We start from the raw sequence: 18,027 nt of genomic DNA on the forward strand, positions 1-18,027 counted from the left end.
GGTGACTGATAGGGTTGAATGATGTATTCAGGCTCTTCCTCCCCCAGCTTCCCTCCTGCCTTTACAGCAGCTCACAGAATTTCCTATAGCACAGGCATTCACTGTTTTAGAATGGTGCTCGTGCCAAAAACTGCTCAGATCTGGAGCTAGAAATCACCAGAAGTGAGAGCAAAAGTTACTGTAAACTCTAGGTGTGAAGGTTTGTGTCTGTGAACTGAAGCTGCGATGTTGAAAACGCTGCTCTGTAAATGTTGACTCTGATTGTGCAAGGCGGCGGCACATGCTGATAGCAGAAGACTGAGCAATAATCCGGGTGTTTTACTTTGTCTTTAAAGCGAATTTTCTGGCTTTGCTTCCTTAAACGTTGTTTTTACATAGTCTGGACCTGCAGCACTGAGATCTTTGGCTCCCGGCTGAGCACTGCCAGGCTGCCCTGAACCTGTGGTACCGAGGCGCACCGAAGGGAGAGAGCTGGTGGCTGCCACGGCGTGGGGCCGTGAGACCCGGCTCTGCAGAGCAGGGGAAGCACAAAGCTTCTCCCAGCTGGGGTGGCTGCCCTGGGCAGAGCAGCCCTGCAGCCCTGGCTGGCTCCCCAGGAAGGGCTCTCCCTCCCTGGAGGGCTGCACATCCCAGCAGCCGGACCCGGCTCTTGGGATTTACTGCTGGGGCTTTAGTGCGAGCCACGCCGAAGTTTCATTGCCTGGAAAATGGGGGACTCTTATTTATCCACCTGCCACGTGTCCGAGTGCTTGTGGAGTGCTCTGAGAGTAGGCCCTGCCTTTGTGTGAGTTCCCAGAGCCTGCAGATGTGTTCTGCGTCCGTGCTGACTTGGTGTTGATTATAAGTGAAAAATCTCCTAACAATGGGTTGTAAATTCAGAGTTGGCTGTCAAACGTTTTATGCACCACTGTTGTTGCTGCTGTGTGACGCTGTTACACTTTCTTTGCAAACCAGCCTAGGCAAAACGTTGTTTAATCCTGGTTCTTCCTCTTTTTAATCCATGCAGTGAAGGGATCGTGCAGGTAACTGATTTTCCCAAAATTTTAGGATCTTTTTTGCTGAGCTGTGTAATGATCATACATGCCACAGCTACACGTGCAGCTTTGTCGTGGACATAATTCAGAGTTTTTTTCTTATGTGTCTCAGCCTCAACCTACTTTTCATGTTGTTTTCCCTCTCTTTTTTATACATTTGCATTAAGTAAGACATTCAGTGCTTGCAGTGCCACTTTTCTTAGAAGTAACATTAATGGATCACTCTTGCTTCTTACTATATCTCATGCAGAACTTCTTGCATTTTACTATTTGTTTTTTTCCTTCTGAGTCGTCATTTAAAATATATAGCAGTGTAATACAATTTGTAGTGCTCTTTATCATGTAAATGTCCCAAGGCACCTTAGAATAAAATCAATAACATCAAAAATAAAATCAACTTAGTTCAGCCATGTGTTGAATTAATTAATTGTTTTTAAAGCAGAGCCAGGGGGAAAAGGCTTTTTTCACTTTCAGTCTCTTTTGCTCGTCAGCTTTGTACTTCACCCCATTTTATTCATGCAGCAGTCAGTGCCAACACGTTGATGATACTTTCCTGTAGATGGTAGTAATGTTGATCGTGCTCCTGCTCCCAGACCAGCTTTGATTGTGGAGAGGCTGCTTGCTATTTTATCAGATAGCCAGGAGGAAAAGCTTATGCTGAAATCGGTTGACTGTTTGATATCAGTGGGGGGAGGAAAGGAAGCCATCAAATTAACTCATAAAAGCTTTATTTACGATGAATGGACTTTTTTCCCTGTCTGTCGTTATCATCTTGTCTGTAACCCAGTGACCCTGATTATCATGAAGCTGTTTACAAGGTTTAGGTTAATTGGATTTCTTTAACTATTTCCCAGAGCTGTGAGGAGCACAAATACACTGCTGTGGAGTTCAGAAAGCATAGTGCAAACCAGTCTGCAAGGATACGGGCTTCTTCCAAGAGGAAGTCGTTTTATTTCATACTCAACTAAGTGCATAGCAGCATGTACCTATCATTTGGCATAATATTAAACAACACCCTCCTTCATACAGATGTGTTCAGTTGCAACTTGTGTTTCCAATACACAAATTACATTTTGCATGTTCAGCAAGAACTGAGCTTATTTTCAGTGAGAGAGCCTTTGAAATGTCTTTTGGTTTGGTTATTTTTTTTTTTTCCTTCAGCTTGATAGCAGTTTCACTGGTTTTGTTTTTATATGAGGAATCATGGATAAAATAGCTGTGCATTGCATGGCTGCCTAAATAAACGAGACAGGAGGATATAGTTGGGTGAGATCAGGACAGTCCTCTTGCTTGGCTTTCATCTCCTCAGGATGCATGCTCGTTCTTTAATGGCACAACATTGCACCCTCCAGGTGCAATGCGCAACTGCAGGTCTCCAGATAACCCACTTGTTTTATGAGCTGTGTTTTTGTGAGCGAGCCTTCCGAATTTCTCCTTCAGGATTATTCACCCTCTCTTTCTCTTCCTTTTTCAGGCTTCTGTAGGCTCTGAGAAGCTGTTCTCTCCTGCAGCAAATAAAGGTAAGTGATCCGGAGAAATGCTTTCCTTATCTTACAGCAAGAGATTTGGGTTGTGAATCCGTATCGTGCCAAGAGCAGGACATCAGTTTTGCCAGAGCCTGTAGCTTGGCCACACACATTGCCTTAAAAATCAGCTTTACAGGCTTGTGATGATTTAAGTTAAAATTTAGAGCTGCATTGTCTCAGTGTGGGGTGGGACTTCTTCCCTTCCAGTAAGATTTGTATTAAGTGTCTCGGGGAGAGGGATTACTGACAAAGGAGAAGTCAGTCCTTACTGTAGGGAATATGCTTCTCCCTCTAATACAATCAAATCCTCATTTCTTTTAAGCAAACCAGTATTTCGGTGCTGTCTGTGTCATCCTGACAAGGGTTTGCACATCCCTCCCCTGCCAGTGCCCACGGAGTGTTTGTGAGAACCTCTGGGTTCTCCAGGACGCGGCGGAGGGTGCTCGGCGCGGCGCAGCCCCGCTGCTGCTGTTAATGACAGCTACCTGTGACAGGCACTGGGTGTTGCTAAGAGACTGCCTCGCTCCACATCCCCCTGGGGGGCACAGCCACCGAGCTCTAAATGCGCCAAGCCCTCCTCTGAGGGCTCGGCACAGCCGTAAAACCGGGCTGCTCTGCTTTCATGTGCTCCCAGGGATAATCTCACTGAGATGGGTACTGGGCAGAAATGCCGGGGAAACAGCCTTGGAGAGGGCAGACTGTGGTACGTGGTGGAAAGCGTTGTGCTGGGAATGGTTCCACTTGGCCATGCAAGGAGGTTTGTGTGGCTCCAAATTAATTGCCGGGGGTTGTGGCTGTCTGCAGCATCTTCTGCGTTGAGCTGCAAAATTCACAGCAATGGTGGATGTTAGAGGCATGCAAATACCCCAGAGAGGGGAGATGAGGCCCATCAAAAAGAAGTCATGAAATAACCTTCTTGCATTATTTCAGTGGGGCCAAGAAAGGAACAGTTTGCAGTTGTGTAGGAGTAGGTGCTGGACATGGAAAGACGTTTTGGTGGTTCTGTGCTCCATCACCTGGATCCAGGCCCAGTTTTTAGCTGGGCTCTTCAGCAGCAGTAACTGCTAGGAATTCTCTTTCTTTCCAAGCTTTGCAGATTTTTGATGCCAAATGTGGAAACCGATGACAAGCCCATTATGTTATTACATTTGTAGATATTTTTACAGAAGTATGCAGCTTTATCTGGGGGAACGAGGGAAATTTAAACAAATGGTGGGGAAGAACATTTCTCTTCTCTCACTTGGCTCGCTGATAAGGCAAACCAGATTGCCCATACGGCACTGCCTCGGCAAAACAAAAATCTTGCCATCCTGCATAATGCCTGGCACAGAGACCTGCTGGAGAGGCTTATGTTGAAGCGTTAGCAGCTTTGTTGGCTCCTCCTTGTGCTGAAGCCCAAGATCCCCCACCCCTTCGTATCATGGAGCAGCTCAGCAACATGAGTTTTCAAAATACCTCCCTATCAGGAAGTTAAATGTGCGAATGCCTGTGAATTTGCTGTCTTGAAGTTTGTGTTCAGTGCTGTTTATATCCCCGTAATTTCAGCCTGTTCCTGTTTGCTTTAATGTGGGTGTAGACATTGCCAGCTTTGGGTTCAGATCCTGGGGTTTGTCTCAGACTTCTCTTTTACCCTGGCCCTGTACTGACGCACCTCACTTATGGCATGGCCTGCCGTGGAGTGCAAGCTCTCCTGAGGCTACCTCAGCGTTTGGCACTTGGCTTGAGAGGTGAGAGAAATTCGCCTCAGCAGAGATTTTGTGCAGAAACCCAAACAGTGCTAAATTTTACCCCTCGCCCTGTTATCACTCCCGCAATGCAAGAGCCAGATTTGTCTCTTGCACATGCAAATGAACGCCGCTCCTACACGACCAGGCTCGAGGATGCCATATGGCCGAGGGAAAGTGACTTTCAAAGCATTGCACTTAAATTCCTTTTGTGAGATAAGAACGTTGATTTAAGGCCGTGTTCTCCAGGGCTGGAGCCGTGGTGGCTCTGTGGGGAGGGGATTAGCTCAGCACAGTTTCCTGGTGGGCACACGCGCGGTGCGGCACGTGCTCGTCCTCTCCCGTGGGCATTTGCACTGTGCCCTTCTTTTGTAAACACTGGCGCCCTTTTTGGAGAGATATTAGCTAGCAAATGTGCAGCATCCATGCTGCAGCTTTTATTGAAGGTAACCAGGCTTCTGAAACACGTGAAGGGGATTCATTGTCTGCCGCAACTCCCCGTGTTCCCAGTTCATTGTTTGGTGCAACTCCCTCCTTTCCCACAAACTTTCCCTGGGGATGTGCTTGGCCCTGTGTATTTGTTTTATGCCGGCCTAGTTTATCAGCAGCTTAGCAATGCAATTAAGTATTAAGATAGGCGGGTTACGCTTATTGGAGGCTGGAACAGCTGTAAAATGTAACCTTTGACCGCGTTTGAGAGCTCCACAAAAGGCCGGGGGAGCATCTTTTGTCTGGGGCTCTCTGGGTAGCGTTTGCCTTTGCCCCCTCCCTGGCGGGGCCGCGGGGGTGGCCGTGCTCCTCCTCCTGACACCAGTTCATCTGCAGCAGCAGATGCACGGCGTGCATGTCCACTTCGGGGACCAGGCACTATTGTGCTGCAGAGAGAGGTGTCCTGACCCGGGGTGACCTCGGTAGTCACAGCTGTGAAATAGGCTGAATGGGGCACTTTGAGCTTCCAGCAGAAGAGGAGATTAAATCCTCTGTGTGAGGAAATAGTAATTAAAAGTAAGAGTGGAGAAGCCCTGATCTGCTCTGCTGACAGTCTTTGTTTTCTGACGGAGAAAAGCGTTTGTTTGGCCAACTTGTCACCACGGTACAGAGTTACAAGGGCATTTGCTGCCGAGGGCCGGGTTTTACATCCTCCTGGAGAATAAATCAATAAACAAATAATAAAGGTCTGTTTGCTCTCTCATGCAGCTCCTTTCTCACAGGAATCTGCCAGCCAGCCCTTCCTTTTTCTGAAGGGCAAGTACCAGGAAAGGCAGGGGAAGCATAGGTGAAAGGCAAATCTGTCCCTTTGTAGGAGCACGAGGCAGAGGGGTGACAGTCAGGGATAGGAGGGCAGATGAGTTGTAGGGCTGAGGAGGTGAGAGGGGCAGTCACCCCTGAGCAAGGCCCTCCCCTGCCTGCTGTGGTCATATCTTGAAGTGTGTGGGGTAGGATAGTTGGTATTTTCTGGGCTTGAGTGTTGAGTCCTCACTGCTCGCTCCCTCCAGCTGTGGACTTCCCTGTGGGTCTGGTGGAGGCAGTTCAGCTTCCTCACACCAGTCCTTGCTCCAGAGCCGCTGTATGCCAGGGAAAGCAGGAGAGGTGGTGCCTTCTGTACCACAGTAGTCTCACAGCTGCAGCCCAGGTGACCTGCTGAGTCCTCAGTGTTTGAACCACAGCCACTGTGGCAGTGAGGGTGAAAGGGATGTCTTAAAAGAGCTGTTTCTCTTGCTTGGTTTGATAGGTCAGTGTCCCCAGGGAGGAAAACCTCCATCAAAAACTGGAGATTGGGCAGCAGCCAGGGTTTCTCCATTCATAACTCCAGGCAGGCTGTGGGTGAGGAGGTGCCTGTGAGATGAAGGAGGTGTCCAGGAGCCCCCAGGGCATGAGATGCCCATGGAGGAGCCAGAACTGCACAACCTTGTCTGCCCTGCAGTCCTGGGAGGCACTGAGCAGCAATGAGGGGAAAAAGAGCTTTGAAGTCTGTTGAAGACAGTATGTTGCTCCTATCTTTGGATCAGCATCAAGCTGGGCACGGAGGGAGCAGGGTAATCCATCTGTCTGGTGGCACAGAGAAGCTGGCCAGGACCCAGCCCTGCTCTGGCTGTTGGGGGCTCGCTGAGCTCCGTGCCTCAATTTCCCCCTCCTGCAAAATGAAGACTAATGCTTGTCAGCCAAGTGCGCTCAGAGACTTAATTAATGAATGTTTGTCAAGCGATTTATCAAGAGATCCTTTTAATGAGAGATTCCATAAACAGTGCAAGGCTTCATTTTCATGGCAATAATAAATGACAGTGAAAGTAAGTCTTATCCTTCCCCCGCATGTGCACCCCCCCAGGAAAAAAGATTGCTTACCCTCCGCTCTTACTTCTCCCTGGGTTTCTAGGCAGAGGGCTTTGAAGTGCTATCTTTCATCATGAACTGTACACATCCTCAAAGCTCTAAAGCTCACAGCCTGTGTCTTATCCCTCTGACAAGAGGGAGGCAAGCTTTCTCGGCATGCAGGTCATAATTGTCAGCCATGGGATGTGCCGCAGCCACCCGCCCCAGCGGGCTCATGCAGCTTATGCTGCTTTGAAGTTCCCTCCCTTTATTTTCTGTCCTCTTGACCACAAAACTGTGCCTTGGGCCAGCAAGAGAGATTTCTTGTTCAGAGACGACACTGAGCTCTGACAAGCACATCTGAACCAGAGAAGAACCCTTGTTCCTCTGAGATCACTGCTCCATAATGTTGTTGCCTTAAGGGGACTGTCTCTCCTTTTTGTCTCTGCTTCTTCTCTTCCTCTTTCTTATTCTTTTTTTTTTTTCTTTAATTCAGCACTAAACTGTCACACTAAATCATTTTAAAAGCTGGAACTACAAAACCTCCAGTGTAGGACATGCTGTTAAAACTGATGGTTATTACTGTGAGATGGGGTGAGAGAGCAAAGGAGGGGCAGGGGCAGGATGGGAGAGCAGCAAGTCAGCTCTCCAGGAGGAACCTGTGAGTGCCCGGTGAAGCAGAAAACAACCTGAATGCAGCTGAGCTCAGAGGACCCTGCTTGGCACAGGTCTGCAGCAGCAGCACAGCTCAGAGGATGCTCAGCACTGACAGGGGAATCAGGAGCCCGGTGTCTCCCGGGCTTGCCGTGCTGTCTGCGTGCCTTGGTCCTGTCCCCCAGCACGCTGTCCCCAGTTGTCAGGGTCAGAGACTCCCTGTCTGGGCTGGGACAGCATCTCCTGTGGTCAAGCCCACCTCTCCTTCAGGGCTTTACCTTCCTGTGCCAGGAGGAGAGAGCTTTCCATCACTGGAAGGTCTGCACAGACAGAGCAAACAAGTCTCACCGTACCCAGTCAGGCAATTAGCTGTGTTTTACATGAATGGAGGTCAGGAGAGATGTCATAAATTTTCCCAGTTTTCTTGTGTGGGGTCCACAGTGGGATCTGAGCTGCATCCTGTCTCTTGATCTTTTTTATCCCCATGTTCTGGTTACATTTTGATGAGGTCACCATCTTGTGCTTGATTACCTGCACAGCTTGAGGGGGATGATAATTTACAGCTGAACCTTTGGACAAGAGTCCACCATGATTACAGGCATGCAAAAATTTCCACAGCAGCGTCTGTAATAATAAATAAAATAAGTAATGCATTTATTTAGATAGCAACCATATTGCTGTGATTTATACAGTGCGCAGGATGCTCTACAGCTGCTCTGCTCCCCATGCTGCATCTCTGGTGATTTTATCACAAGCTTACAAGACTCGGTGTTTTTCATGAAACCCAGGCCCTCAGAGGATTGTACCAAAATCTAAAATTTAATTTCATTATTTAGGCAAGACTTTAATCTTCCTGACTACAGAGAAGAGCCTAGAACTTTTGATTCTTCTGTGCTTCAGAGCCAGCAGGCAGTCATAAAGAAGCCAAAATACTTTGGTTTCAACCTTGTTTTAAAGATAGTTTGTGATTTGTAAATGCATCTGGCATTGACAGTACTGGGTACCCTGAGTTTAATGATAACTCCAGAGTGTGAGCCCATCCCAGCATCCTCTTTTTGAAAAGTTCTAATTTTGCCACTATCAGGAGGCATGAATTAGCTTTCTTGCATATGTATAGACATAATTATACAGCGGTCTGAGAAGGAGGACTTGGATTTTTAAAAAGAGGAGGTAACCAAGACAATCACCCAAGACACCTAAGCCACGTTTCAGACCAAAACTGAACACAGCAAACAGTGCAGGAAGTGCAGTCTTTTGGTATTGTAGTTTTCTGGTTCTGCAGGCTGGGCTCTGGGAAGTTCAGCCTTCTCTTTGGGAACGGGAATGCACTCTCTGTCTCCCCTGTTAGCTGTTCTGAATGTATTTATTAGTCCAGGCTGCAGCCATCCCTATCTGCAGCAGCTGCCCGTGAAATTATGATGGACAAGCAAGAGACCGTTCACCGTAACCACACTGTCCGGTTAGCTGGGTAAAACTCAGGCTGCAAAAGTGGATAATTTATTAACTTTGACACAAACTGAGTGTTGTGTGCCTCCCAGAGTGAGAGCTGCCTGGTGCAGGCCGGCAGGGTTTGCTTGCACCGGTGGCCATATGGTTTGCACAGCCATCTCCGGGCTTCTCCCCTTCCACTGAGCCAGCATAGAGCTTTCTTTGTAGCTTCAGGCTGCAGCCAGGAGAGTTGAAAAGTTGAATTATAAACATTTCCAGGCCTTCTGGTTGGTATCTTGTGTTTTGTTTTGTTAGTTTAAGGATGTGGGGTATGTTGCTGCATTCCTGTCAGTGGGATTAGAATGAATAGAAGCAATACTGTTGGAGATAAAATGTGTTTAATTATTTATTTGAGAATTACAGACTGAAATTGCTTTTTGATTTAAAGCTTCCAAGTCATGGATATGTTTTTGGAGTAGAGAGAGACTCACAGAAACATATATATGCACAATTATCTAGGGTAATGTAAGAAGTCTCTTTGCTCAACTGCCCTTCCTCCACAGAATTTGTTCATTTCCTTAAAGATTTTAAATTTCAAATGTGGCTTTGTTAAGTATCACAGAAAGCTAACAGCATGCTGTGCCTTGCCCACCAAAACGTAAATAAAATAAATAAAGTCTTCGTTGTATAAATGTTATGAAGTGGGTGGTTTATTTTCTTTAATTATATTTTTTATTTAAAATAAACTATAAAAGCAAAATATTATATATCCTGAACAGGCCAGCACAAACTCATATTGATTGAGTAGGCACATTCTAGCTTTTCTCAGTTCATGTAAAAGTAGATAAAAGGACCATCAAACTGTAAATCAGGAAAAAAAAGTAGAAATTCCTTCCAAGTGCATGTAGTAGTTTACATTGCCTAGGCTTTTAAAGGACGTTTGAAAGATAGCATCTTTTTACTCCTTGTTTAGAGTTTGTTTTTCTTTTTTCTGAGTAGCAAAAGCCAGCGGGGGCAGTCTCAGTGCTGTCTCCAGCTGCAGTCCCTGGTTGCATCTCAGCACAGAATGATGCTGTAGGGTGGGGATGTTAAGAGCAGCAGTTGCAACCCCCTTGAAACTGTTGGGTCTTCTCAATTCTGCTTTTAAAATACCTCAGAGACATGTTTTATTCATGGAAGATTTTGTGAAGCTTCACTTTCTGACAAAATTAAACGCTGGGTATAAGCCTGATTCCCTCTTGCAATGGACAAGCAGTGCAGGATGAGGTGTCTGGAGTGGGGCTGAGCTGTGCCCACCACATCCCCAGGATTTAAATCAGCCTTGCTCCTTGCAAAGGAGAGTCCTTGTTCTCTCCAGCCCCCCAGCCTGACTCTGCTCAGCCCAGGCTTGTGCTGGTTTTCCAGCTCTCCGTGCCCCTTTCCGAGCTGCTCCCCGCCCTGGGCTCTGTTTGTGTGGAGCATTTGCCAGGGTCCCCTGGGCAGCTGTGCTGGGTCTGTACCAGCCCACCAGGGACTCCTGCGGACACAGCAGCCCTCGCAGGGCAGGTCAGCACACACAGAGCAGCCCGGCCATCCACCAGGGCTTTGACAGGCAGTGCTGCTGCGGGGGAGCCGCTCTGACCCCGGGTCAGCTGGTGTTTCCTTCTGGGCTATCAGTGGGAGTGATCAATGAGACCAGGGCGTGCTGTTTAATTGCAAATGGATCTGGCTCCTCTTTTGTGTGCGGTGCTGGCGAGGTCTGTGAGTCCCAGGGAGAGCCTCCAGGAGCAGAGGATGCTGTCAGCGTGTCGCTGCTTCTGCTGCTCCTCTCTGGAGACCGAGCCCTTCCTCTGGGGCAGGCTGGGGCTGCTGACAGGACCCTGCTGTCCTGATCAGCCTGTAGCAGCCCATTTCTGCCCTGGGCTTGGTTTTACTGTGTTACCTTCGTTTGAAATGAGTGCTGTGAGGGATGCAGCTCTCTGTTCCTGTCCTGTGGGAGGGGAGGAGGGAGGCCGGGGTCGGGGCTTGCTCTCAGCCGTGGGGCTGCTGCCGTTCTCTGCTTTAATAACCTGCGAGCCCGCGTGTGCTCGCTGCTTCCCGCACCTCCGCGCTTCGCTGGCCATCCTTCCTGCTAACAAGGGCTGAACACATTCCCCGTGGAGCCTGTTAATGTTGCTGCTGAGCTGCCTGGGGACTCACAGCATGAGGCTTTCCTTCCATCTCTGCTGCTCCGGGCACTCGGCCCCGGCTCCCGGCCTCGGTTCAGCCAGGTAAAGCCATACTGACTCCATTGACTTCCCTGTATTTATTTGGGTTTACACCAATGTATAAGAGCAGGACTTGGCAGAGTGTTTGTGTTTGCGTGGCCGTGTTTCTGAAAAGGGTACTTGTTCTAGTTTGTTGGGGTTTTTTTCCCCAAACAGTAAATATTTTCTTGTAAATCGCTGGGGCAGAAAAGTGACTACAGTGCTTTTAGTTCATGTAGTTGCTTTAAATTGATGGCGAAGACTTGCAGGAGGTAATAGGAAATTAAAATCTTTTTATATTTTTTTAACCATCCTGCAAAATTTATTGCAGAATTATATCCCCACCCTGGGATTCTGTCGGACAGTTCAAAAAGCCTGTGGAAAGGTTCTTGTTCACCATTAAATTTTTAAAGTTATTGAAGTAATTTTATGGAACCCTATTAAGTTTCTGAAGAAACATACTGGTTTCATCACTAATAAATTCTTAAAGGCTTATCCATAAGGGAATAGTCAGAGTTCCAAATCTCTCTCCAATGAAGTGGACATTAACTCTTTGCCCTGTTGGAGATATATTCTTTAAGTGTCAGCAAGGTGAGTGGCAAAGCTGGGAGAGCCTGATTGCACCCAAGTACCTCATCAAGCACTGTGGGGTGGGAGGTGCTTTGCCAGTCAACCCCACTGGAGTTAGGGTGGAGATTTTAGAAAGTGGAAGTTTGTGTTAAAAGCTGAGGAAGAAGATTGCAGATGCATCTATACAGATAAATCCTGGTGTGATGTAAACTTAGACTCTGGCATCTGTTTCTGAGCACCGTTAGTGCTCAGGAGAGGTTGTAGCCTCGAAAAAGACACAGTGAAGCCTGGAAGTCCCTGTGTCTCAGGCACTCGTGGTGCTTTCAAAATAATGCAAAATGATGCATCCACTGTGCTTTTGCACCGCATCCAGAAAAGCACACAGAAACTTCCTCCCAGGGAAAGCAGAGCATCAGGCTGGCTCTGTGCTTCACTTAGTGCTCACCAGCGCCTTTCGGGTGTGAGTGCAGAGCCACCTGATGCACAACAAACGGGCTAGGAGGCAAATAAAATTGTGTAATTGCCAGTTTCCTTCAATTCCGCTCCCTCTCCCGTTGTGCATAAAGGAGGCTATTTAAGTCTCAGCTGGAGTGAGGCTTGGTAATAAGCAGACATCTACAAACCTGCATCTGCTGGTGGTGTCTGTTAAGTTTGTTCTGTATTTCCATATTTATTGACAATCCAGTTTTGGGAGAGATCTGTCTGAACGTGTCCCATACTGTGAAACCTGTGGAAGAAGAGTTTGTCCCTTCAGTGCCATGAGTCCTCATCCTTGGGACACCTTGGGAAGTGCAGAATCAGGCAGCACCACCAAAGCTGACATCAGGGTTTGCACACCCGCCTCAAGCTGTGTTGGCTTGCAAAGCCAGAGCCTGCTCCCTGGGAAGCTCTGTGCAGAGCAGGGTGGTAGAAAAGGGCCAGCCCTGTTGATGGAGCAGCTAACATTTTGATGTTTCTCAGTATTACATGATTTGGCTTCCAAACAGCTGAGCTGATCCCAGCCTTTTGTTTTTGTACATGGCTGGTCCTCTCTGGGCACAGGAGAGGTGCTCACAGTGCTCTCTCTGCAGAGACAACCTGAATTAATACAGGCCAAATGGCTGGAGGAAGAAATTTACAGTGTGAGCATTGAATGTTTATACAATAGCGAACATGTCATTATTTTTGTTATTGACCCAGTCTTTGAAACTGAGCTAGAAACATGCAACTAACAACTAGTGTGTATTCATTACATTCTGTGCTGATCAATTTAGTAACCAAAGTGGAGCAGATTATTTTATGCCTTTCATTGTATCAACAGAAATGTTCTCTGAGTTTAATGTACCTTTTGGCCTGAAATGTTTTTGTGTTACAGGCCAGTCTCTGGGCTCTTTATGTCATTCTAGCAGTATGTGGTGTAAAGCTGCCTTCAGCAGACATCTGGGGACTCCCCACTGACTGTGGCAGCACAGTCAGCCAAGCTTAGCCCTGAGGCCAGGGCAGAAAAGGGCCTGACTCAGTGGTTGTGAGCAGCAGAGCACCCTTCTGCCAACCACGCAGGTGAGAGTAATTCAGAGACCTCTGAAGATGCTCCAGATGGTTCTGTGAGCTGTACCAGGAGTTTAGATGGCCCCAAGAGCCCGTGTCAGTCACTCAGTGCTGCTCCAATGAGAGGTACTGCCCTGGCTGCACTGCTTGCAGTCTCTCCCAGTAATAACCATGGCTTCACACTAATAGGCCAGCATGGCTACATGAAGAGCCAGAGTTTGAAAACACTGCCAGAGAAGCTCTCAGCTTTTCTCTCATCAATTCTCTCCTCCCAAAGATTGAAGAGAACTGGGTCTAGGTTTTTGGCTCAGACCCCTGCCTGCTGCATACATTTCCTCCTTCAAATGGACACAACTATAAACCTCTTTCTGCATCATTTCCTGCAGGCCTGTACTAAACATGCCACCCAGGTGTCCCCCTGTAAAGCCACTTCTTGCTGTGTCTGCTTCTGTTGCTGCTGGCAGCCTTGCCTTTGCGTGCTCATGGCAGGGCTCCCATCACAGTGTGTTAATTTCAAACAAACAAAGACTGCATTTTGATTTGGAAAGGACTTTCCCATCAGTTTGTATCAGAGTTTCTCTTAAAAGGAAAGGCTGGATTTTGTTTTGGTTTATTTTGTGTTTTCCTCTCTTTTAATATGATCCCTGCAATTTTGTTTTCAGTGAAATATTGACTGGCAGCATTGCAAATTGCCTGCATGCAGTCAGGAGCTTGCCAGCACTTTCTTACTCAGCTAGCCGTCAAGGTTGTGGATTCCACCACAATCGGTGCCAGGAAAGCTGTTGATCAAAAATATTCCTAACATCTGTGAATCCTCTCCATCCAAATGAGATGTAGTTACATTCTCCTTTTCCCTGCGCTCCTTCCAAAGTGTTGCTTCAGACACCTAGAAAGCCCTGGTTGCAAATCATAAGCTGATCTCTGTTTGATTTGCAGCTCCATTTCCAACTCTGTCGAAATCCAATATAAACTTTGAAGTGCCCTTCCCCCAAGCATAATACATGAAAAATATCTGCCTCCAAAGGGAGAGCAGACGGGGTTTCTTTGCCCCAAGCATCATTTGATCCAGATGCTGTCCCTTGCTGTCCATGGCCACTGTGGTCACAGGCCAACAAGGAGGGTCTTGTGTGGGTGGGGAGGGAGGACAGGGTGCAGAGGAGGCTGCCAGGTGTGCCCAAAACCTCACACACACACACACACACACACACACGTGTGTGCACACACAATTCTGCCAGCACAAGGAGGGGACTGGGGGCGGGAGGGGGAAAAGCCTGATTTCCCTTCCACCGTGTTCCTACCACCACCACCAATTCACAAGCCAGCTATTAAATAATTAACGTACCCAGTGGGGCAGGAGGAATCAAAAGCTGTTGTGTTCCCAAGTTTTCTCTGGCTCTGAAAGGCACGTCTCGCTGTGTATTCTGGCACCTCAGAGCGGGTTTTCCTCCCTCCTTTGCCTCCCCCTTATTATCCCGTATGTGTGCTGGAGAGGGAAGTGGCGTTCCCAGCCCAGCGGGGGATGCCTGTTATTTCAGACTAGCAACAGGGGAAAAGGAACAGCCTGTTGCCTGATTGATGTTTGTTTTTTGTGGACAGACACCAAAGGTTCATTAGAGACGGAAGGTTTGGGAGGAGAGGGGGGGCAGCGGGGGAGACGCTCGCTCTTAAGGAACTATTGTACCCCTGTGCACTGACTTGGGCCTGCACTTTCTTTGACTTCTGTGAATGTCTCAGCTGTACCATTTTGGCCCTGGCAACTCTAGGAAAATATACACACCACAGAGGTTCCAGTGAAAGCTCTGCGATGAGGGGGTCAGGGGAAAAGGAAGGGGAGGAGAGAACAATGCCGTAGGTTTTGCTGTAATTAATTTCAAATGTGCTGCTCATCTGTTCTCCTCGGGTTTCAAAGGGAACAAGGGGAGCTTGCAGGGCTTTTCCTACCACATCTGCGTCTTTCCAGAGGTGGGCTTGGAAAGGTATCTTTCCTTCCATCTGTGGCTTTGACCAGTGTGGCGATGTGGAACGCTGAGGGCAGCACAAACCAATGCTGAAAATGATGTGCTGTGCAGAGGTGGAGGAGAGGGAGAGGAAGGAAGGGTGTGGAGGAGCTTCTCTTCTTACCACATGGGGCAGATGGAGCTGGAGAGACTGGGGAGGTTGGTGCTGGGTAAAGCAGATTTCTCTGCAAACAGTTAGGAGAGCATGTTTGCTTAAATAACATATGTTGTTATATGTTACTGTTGTTGGTCCTGAAATGCTTCCAGGTTTGGTGCAGGTAAAGTGCCACAAAGCCTTTAAAGGTTTGGGTCAAACTCTCAATCTATTGCTGACTTCATGCCTTTGAAAAATCTCACTTCCTATATTGGATGGTAACTAATAAGTTTAGTGTTAAACGTTTGGTATTATGGCATCTTGAATAGAAATAGTTTCTTCTGATTGCTGTGTCTGAAATCTCATATGTTGGACTGTGTTGTATGACACACAAAACAGGAGCTTGGCATCTGCCATAGGGCATTGTCCTCGTGTCCTTTGCCTTCAGGTCTTAGTATTGATGAAGTCACACAATTGCAGCAGTAAAGAAAAGTAAAATGGGCCTGTTAGACTATTGACTTTACTCCCCTCGACAAGATAACCAGATGCTAATTTGATAGCACTATGAATCTTAGCCAGAAAAATCAGTAAAACAGAAACTTAAATTACACTAAATTACTGTTAGTGCTTTAACAGCTCTATTTTCAAATTGCTCCTTGCTTAGAAGCTTGCACTGAACCCTGGAGCTGGTGGATAATGACCTCTTGTTTAAACACGTGGCTACTTTACGATCCTTAGCTCTTAGAAAAACCAACCTCAATATCAGGCGGTGGATATTTCTGAAGTTTGCCCATAAGGAAAACATTTCTACAGGGTGATTGAAGAAAGTGTTGTCTTTTCTGGTCAGAAACCAATTCAGTGCAGCCACAACATGCTGAATACCCCAAAGGTACTTGAGGTGGGCGCTTGTTTGCAGTGCAGTCCTCTCCAGGATGCCAGTGCTGGTGTGTGACAAGTAGAGCGTGACCATACAGTGATGAATGTTTCTGTGGTTCTTTGGAAGGGATGTAAATACTGCAGCGCTGTTCCAGGCTGTGTGAAGGAGTGTGTTGGGTTTTGTAGTCTTACAAACTAAACAGACTTTCTGGCACTGGTGTGGGGCTGGCTGCTGAAAAGCTGGTCAGTGGTGGAGTTTCACCAAATGTATGTTCAGTGCGTGGGGTGGGGTGGGCATAACTTCAGGCTTTGAACAGGCAAACTTGGTATGGAGAACCAAAGATACGGGGAGAAGCCCAGAGCTTCTGAATGTGGCATATCTGTAGAAGACTGCAAGGACTTCAGACCCTTTTCTCTATAAATTTCATGTTGAGGAAAGGAAAATCACATTTGGAGAACATTCAAACCCACTGCCACCCCCTCTTTGTGGAGAGAAACACATATGAGACAGGAGGAAGAGCTGAGTCAAGTCCAGGTTTAATTTCCTGATCCTCCTCTATAGGAAGAAATATCCCCTCTTTTTAACTCCTGAACAAACAACTGCATTGGCCACATCATAGTGAAGTATCCTTTAGATCACATCCAGATAAACCTGGATTCCAGCATTTGCTCCTGGTCATGGATGTTTTTGTACCTTGTGCTTGCCAGCAGATACAGGAAAGAAGCAGTACCTGAGGTCTCTGCAGAAAGCACATCTATTCCTCTGCCTTCTTTGCTTGTAGCTAGATTGGAGACCACATCCTAATTCCCTTCACACAGGGAGCAGCCATAACAGCACTTTGGAGCACAGCAGGGGTGCTTTGAATGCTCTCTCTCAAGTCTTGGCCGTGCCTTTCCAGCTTGTCGCCTCTCCCTTCATCAGTTTTGACAATAAGGGAGGAAGAAAGGCGGATGGCAGGGCTGGAGAGGGGAGGTGGGGAGCGAGCTGCTGTCCCGGGGCTGCAGTTCTTTCCAGGAGAGCTGCTGTCTCCAAGTGCCACACAGTGAGCCCAGCCTTTGCCAACCATGTCCTGGGGGTCCTTTCCAAGTCAGACTTCTTTACCTGTCAAGTATAAGGCAAGAGATTAAGGTATATTGTTCACCTCGATATATTGTGATGTTTCTCTCCAAGGCTGAAGATCAGAAAGTTACTGTAGAGGGGTTTTGCTAAAGAATAAAAGCAAAGCCCCAAGGAGGGTTTTGCAGGTCTGGCGTTTTGATCTAGCACAAAACTTTGTTCAAACATTGGATGGTTTCTACACGTTTGAAAAGGATAGAGGCTTTTGTTGGTTTTGTAAAGCTAGATCTCAAAATCCAGGGCAGAAGACAGGCTCAGCCCTTAGCCCATCCCATCAGGCTCTGGAGCTGATGAGTGTTCCCAAAATCCCCAGTAAAGCAGGCAGAACCTCCCTGCTCCTTGGCACCCCGGGAGGCAGGGACAGGGCTCATCCTGCCTGTCCTGCAGCTGCAGGGATGGGTGCTGGGGGCACAGAGCAGCAGCATGTTCCTTCCATCCCAGGGACTCCCAGGGGTGCTCAGTATATCCACGGGAATCAGACTTTTCCTCTCCTTTTATTAGGTACAAATGATTTTTCTCTCCTTTGAAGGATTCCTACCACCTGTCCCTGCCAGCCAGCAAGATTTGCTTTAGAAGCTCATCTTAAAAAGGGAGAAGGGAGCGATGGGGTATTTCAGGAGCCTTGAACCACTGAGAGTTTGCCTTTGGAGATTCACAAGGGAAGAGCAGGAATAGGGAATGCTGTAGGGAGGTATTAAATGAGGCCCTTTTGTTTCACTCCTTGTAGAGCATGAAAATGCCCAAGGCATGAATACTCTGTTCAGATTATTCTTGAACATTTAAATGTCTGTTCTGGTAATTTATGAAATGAAGGGGAGGGAAATGCCTTACACAAGGAAGAAAAGGGAGACCTTTACTGGCATCCAGCACTGGTAACTGGGGAGTTGTTCTCTGCTGCTGTGGGAACAGGGGGAGAAGGTGGATTTATCTTGTGGATGCAGCAAA

The 18,027-nt window shown here is 47.5% G+C and overlaps 1 protein-coding gene across 20 annotated transcripts in view; it reads left to right on the top strand.

The window, feature by feature from the left end:
- FBRSL1 (fibrosin like 1) overlaps window positions 1-18,027 on the top strand; it is a 499,827-nt gene that overhangs the window by 443,234 nt on the left and 38,566 nt on the right. For all 20 annotated transcript variants that reach the window (XM_063415667.1, XM_063415668.1, XM_063415674.1 and 17 more), the window contains one exon: window positions 2,509-2,554. In XM_063415667.1, the coding sequence (XP_063271737.1) occupies window positions 2,509-2,554 (46 nt within the window). The remainder of the gene's footprint in view (window positions 1-2,508; window positions 2,555-18,027) is intronic.

This window comes from Prinia subflava, chromosome 19 (genome assembly GCF_021018805.1).
Source record: "Prinia subflava isolate CZ2003 ecotype Zambia chromosome 19, Cam_Psub_1.2, whole genome shotgun sequence".
In the NCBI taxonomy this organism is placed as follows: domain Eukaryota; kingdom Metazoa; phylum Chordata; class Aves; order Passeriformes; family Cisticolidae; genus Prinia; species Prinia subflava.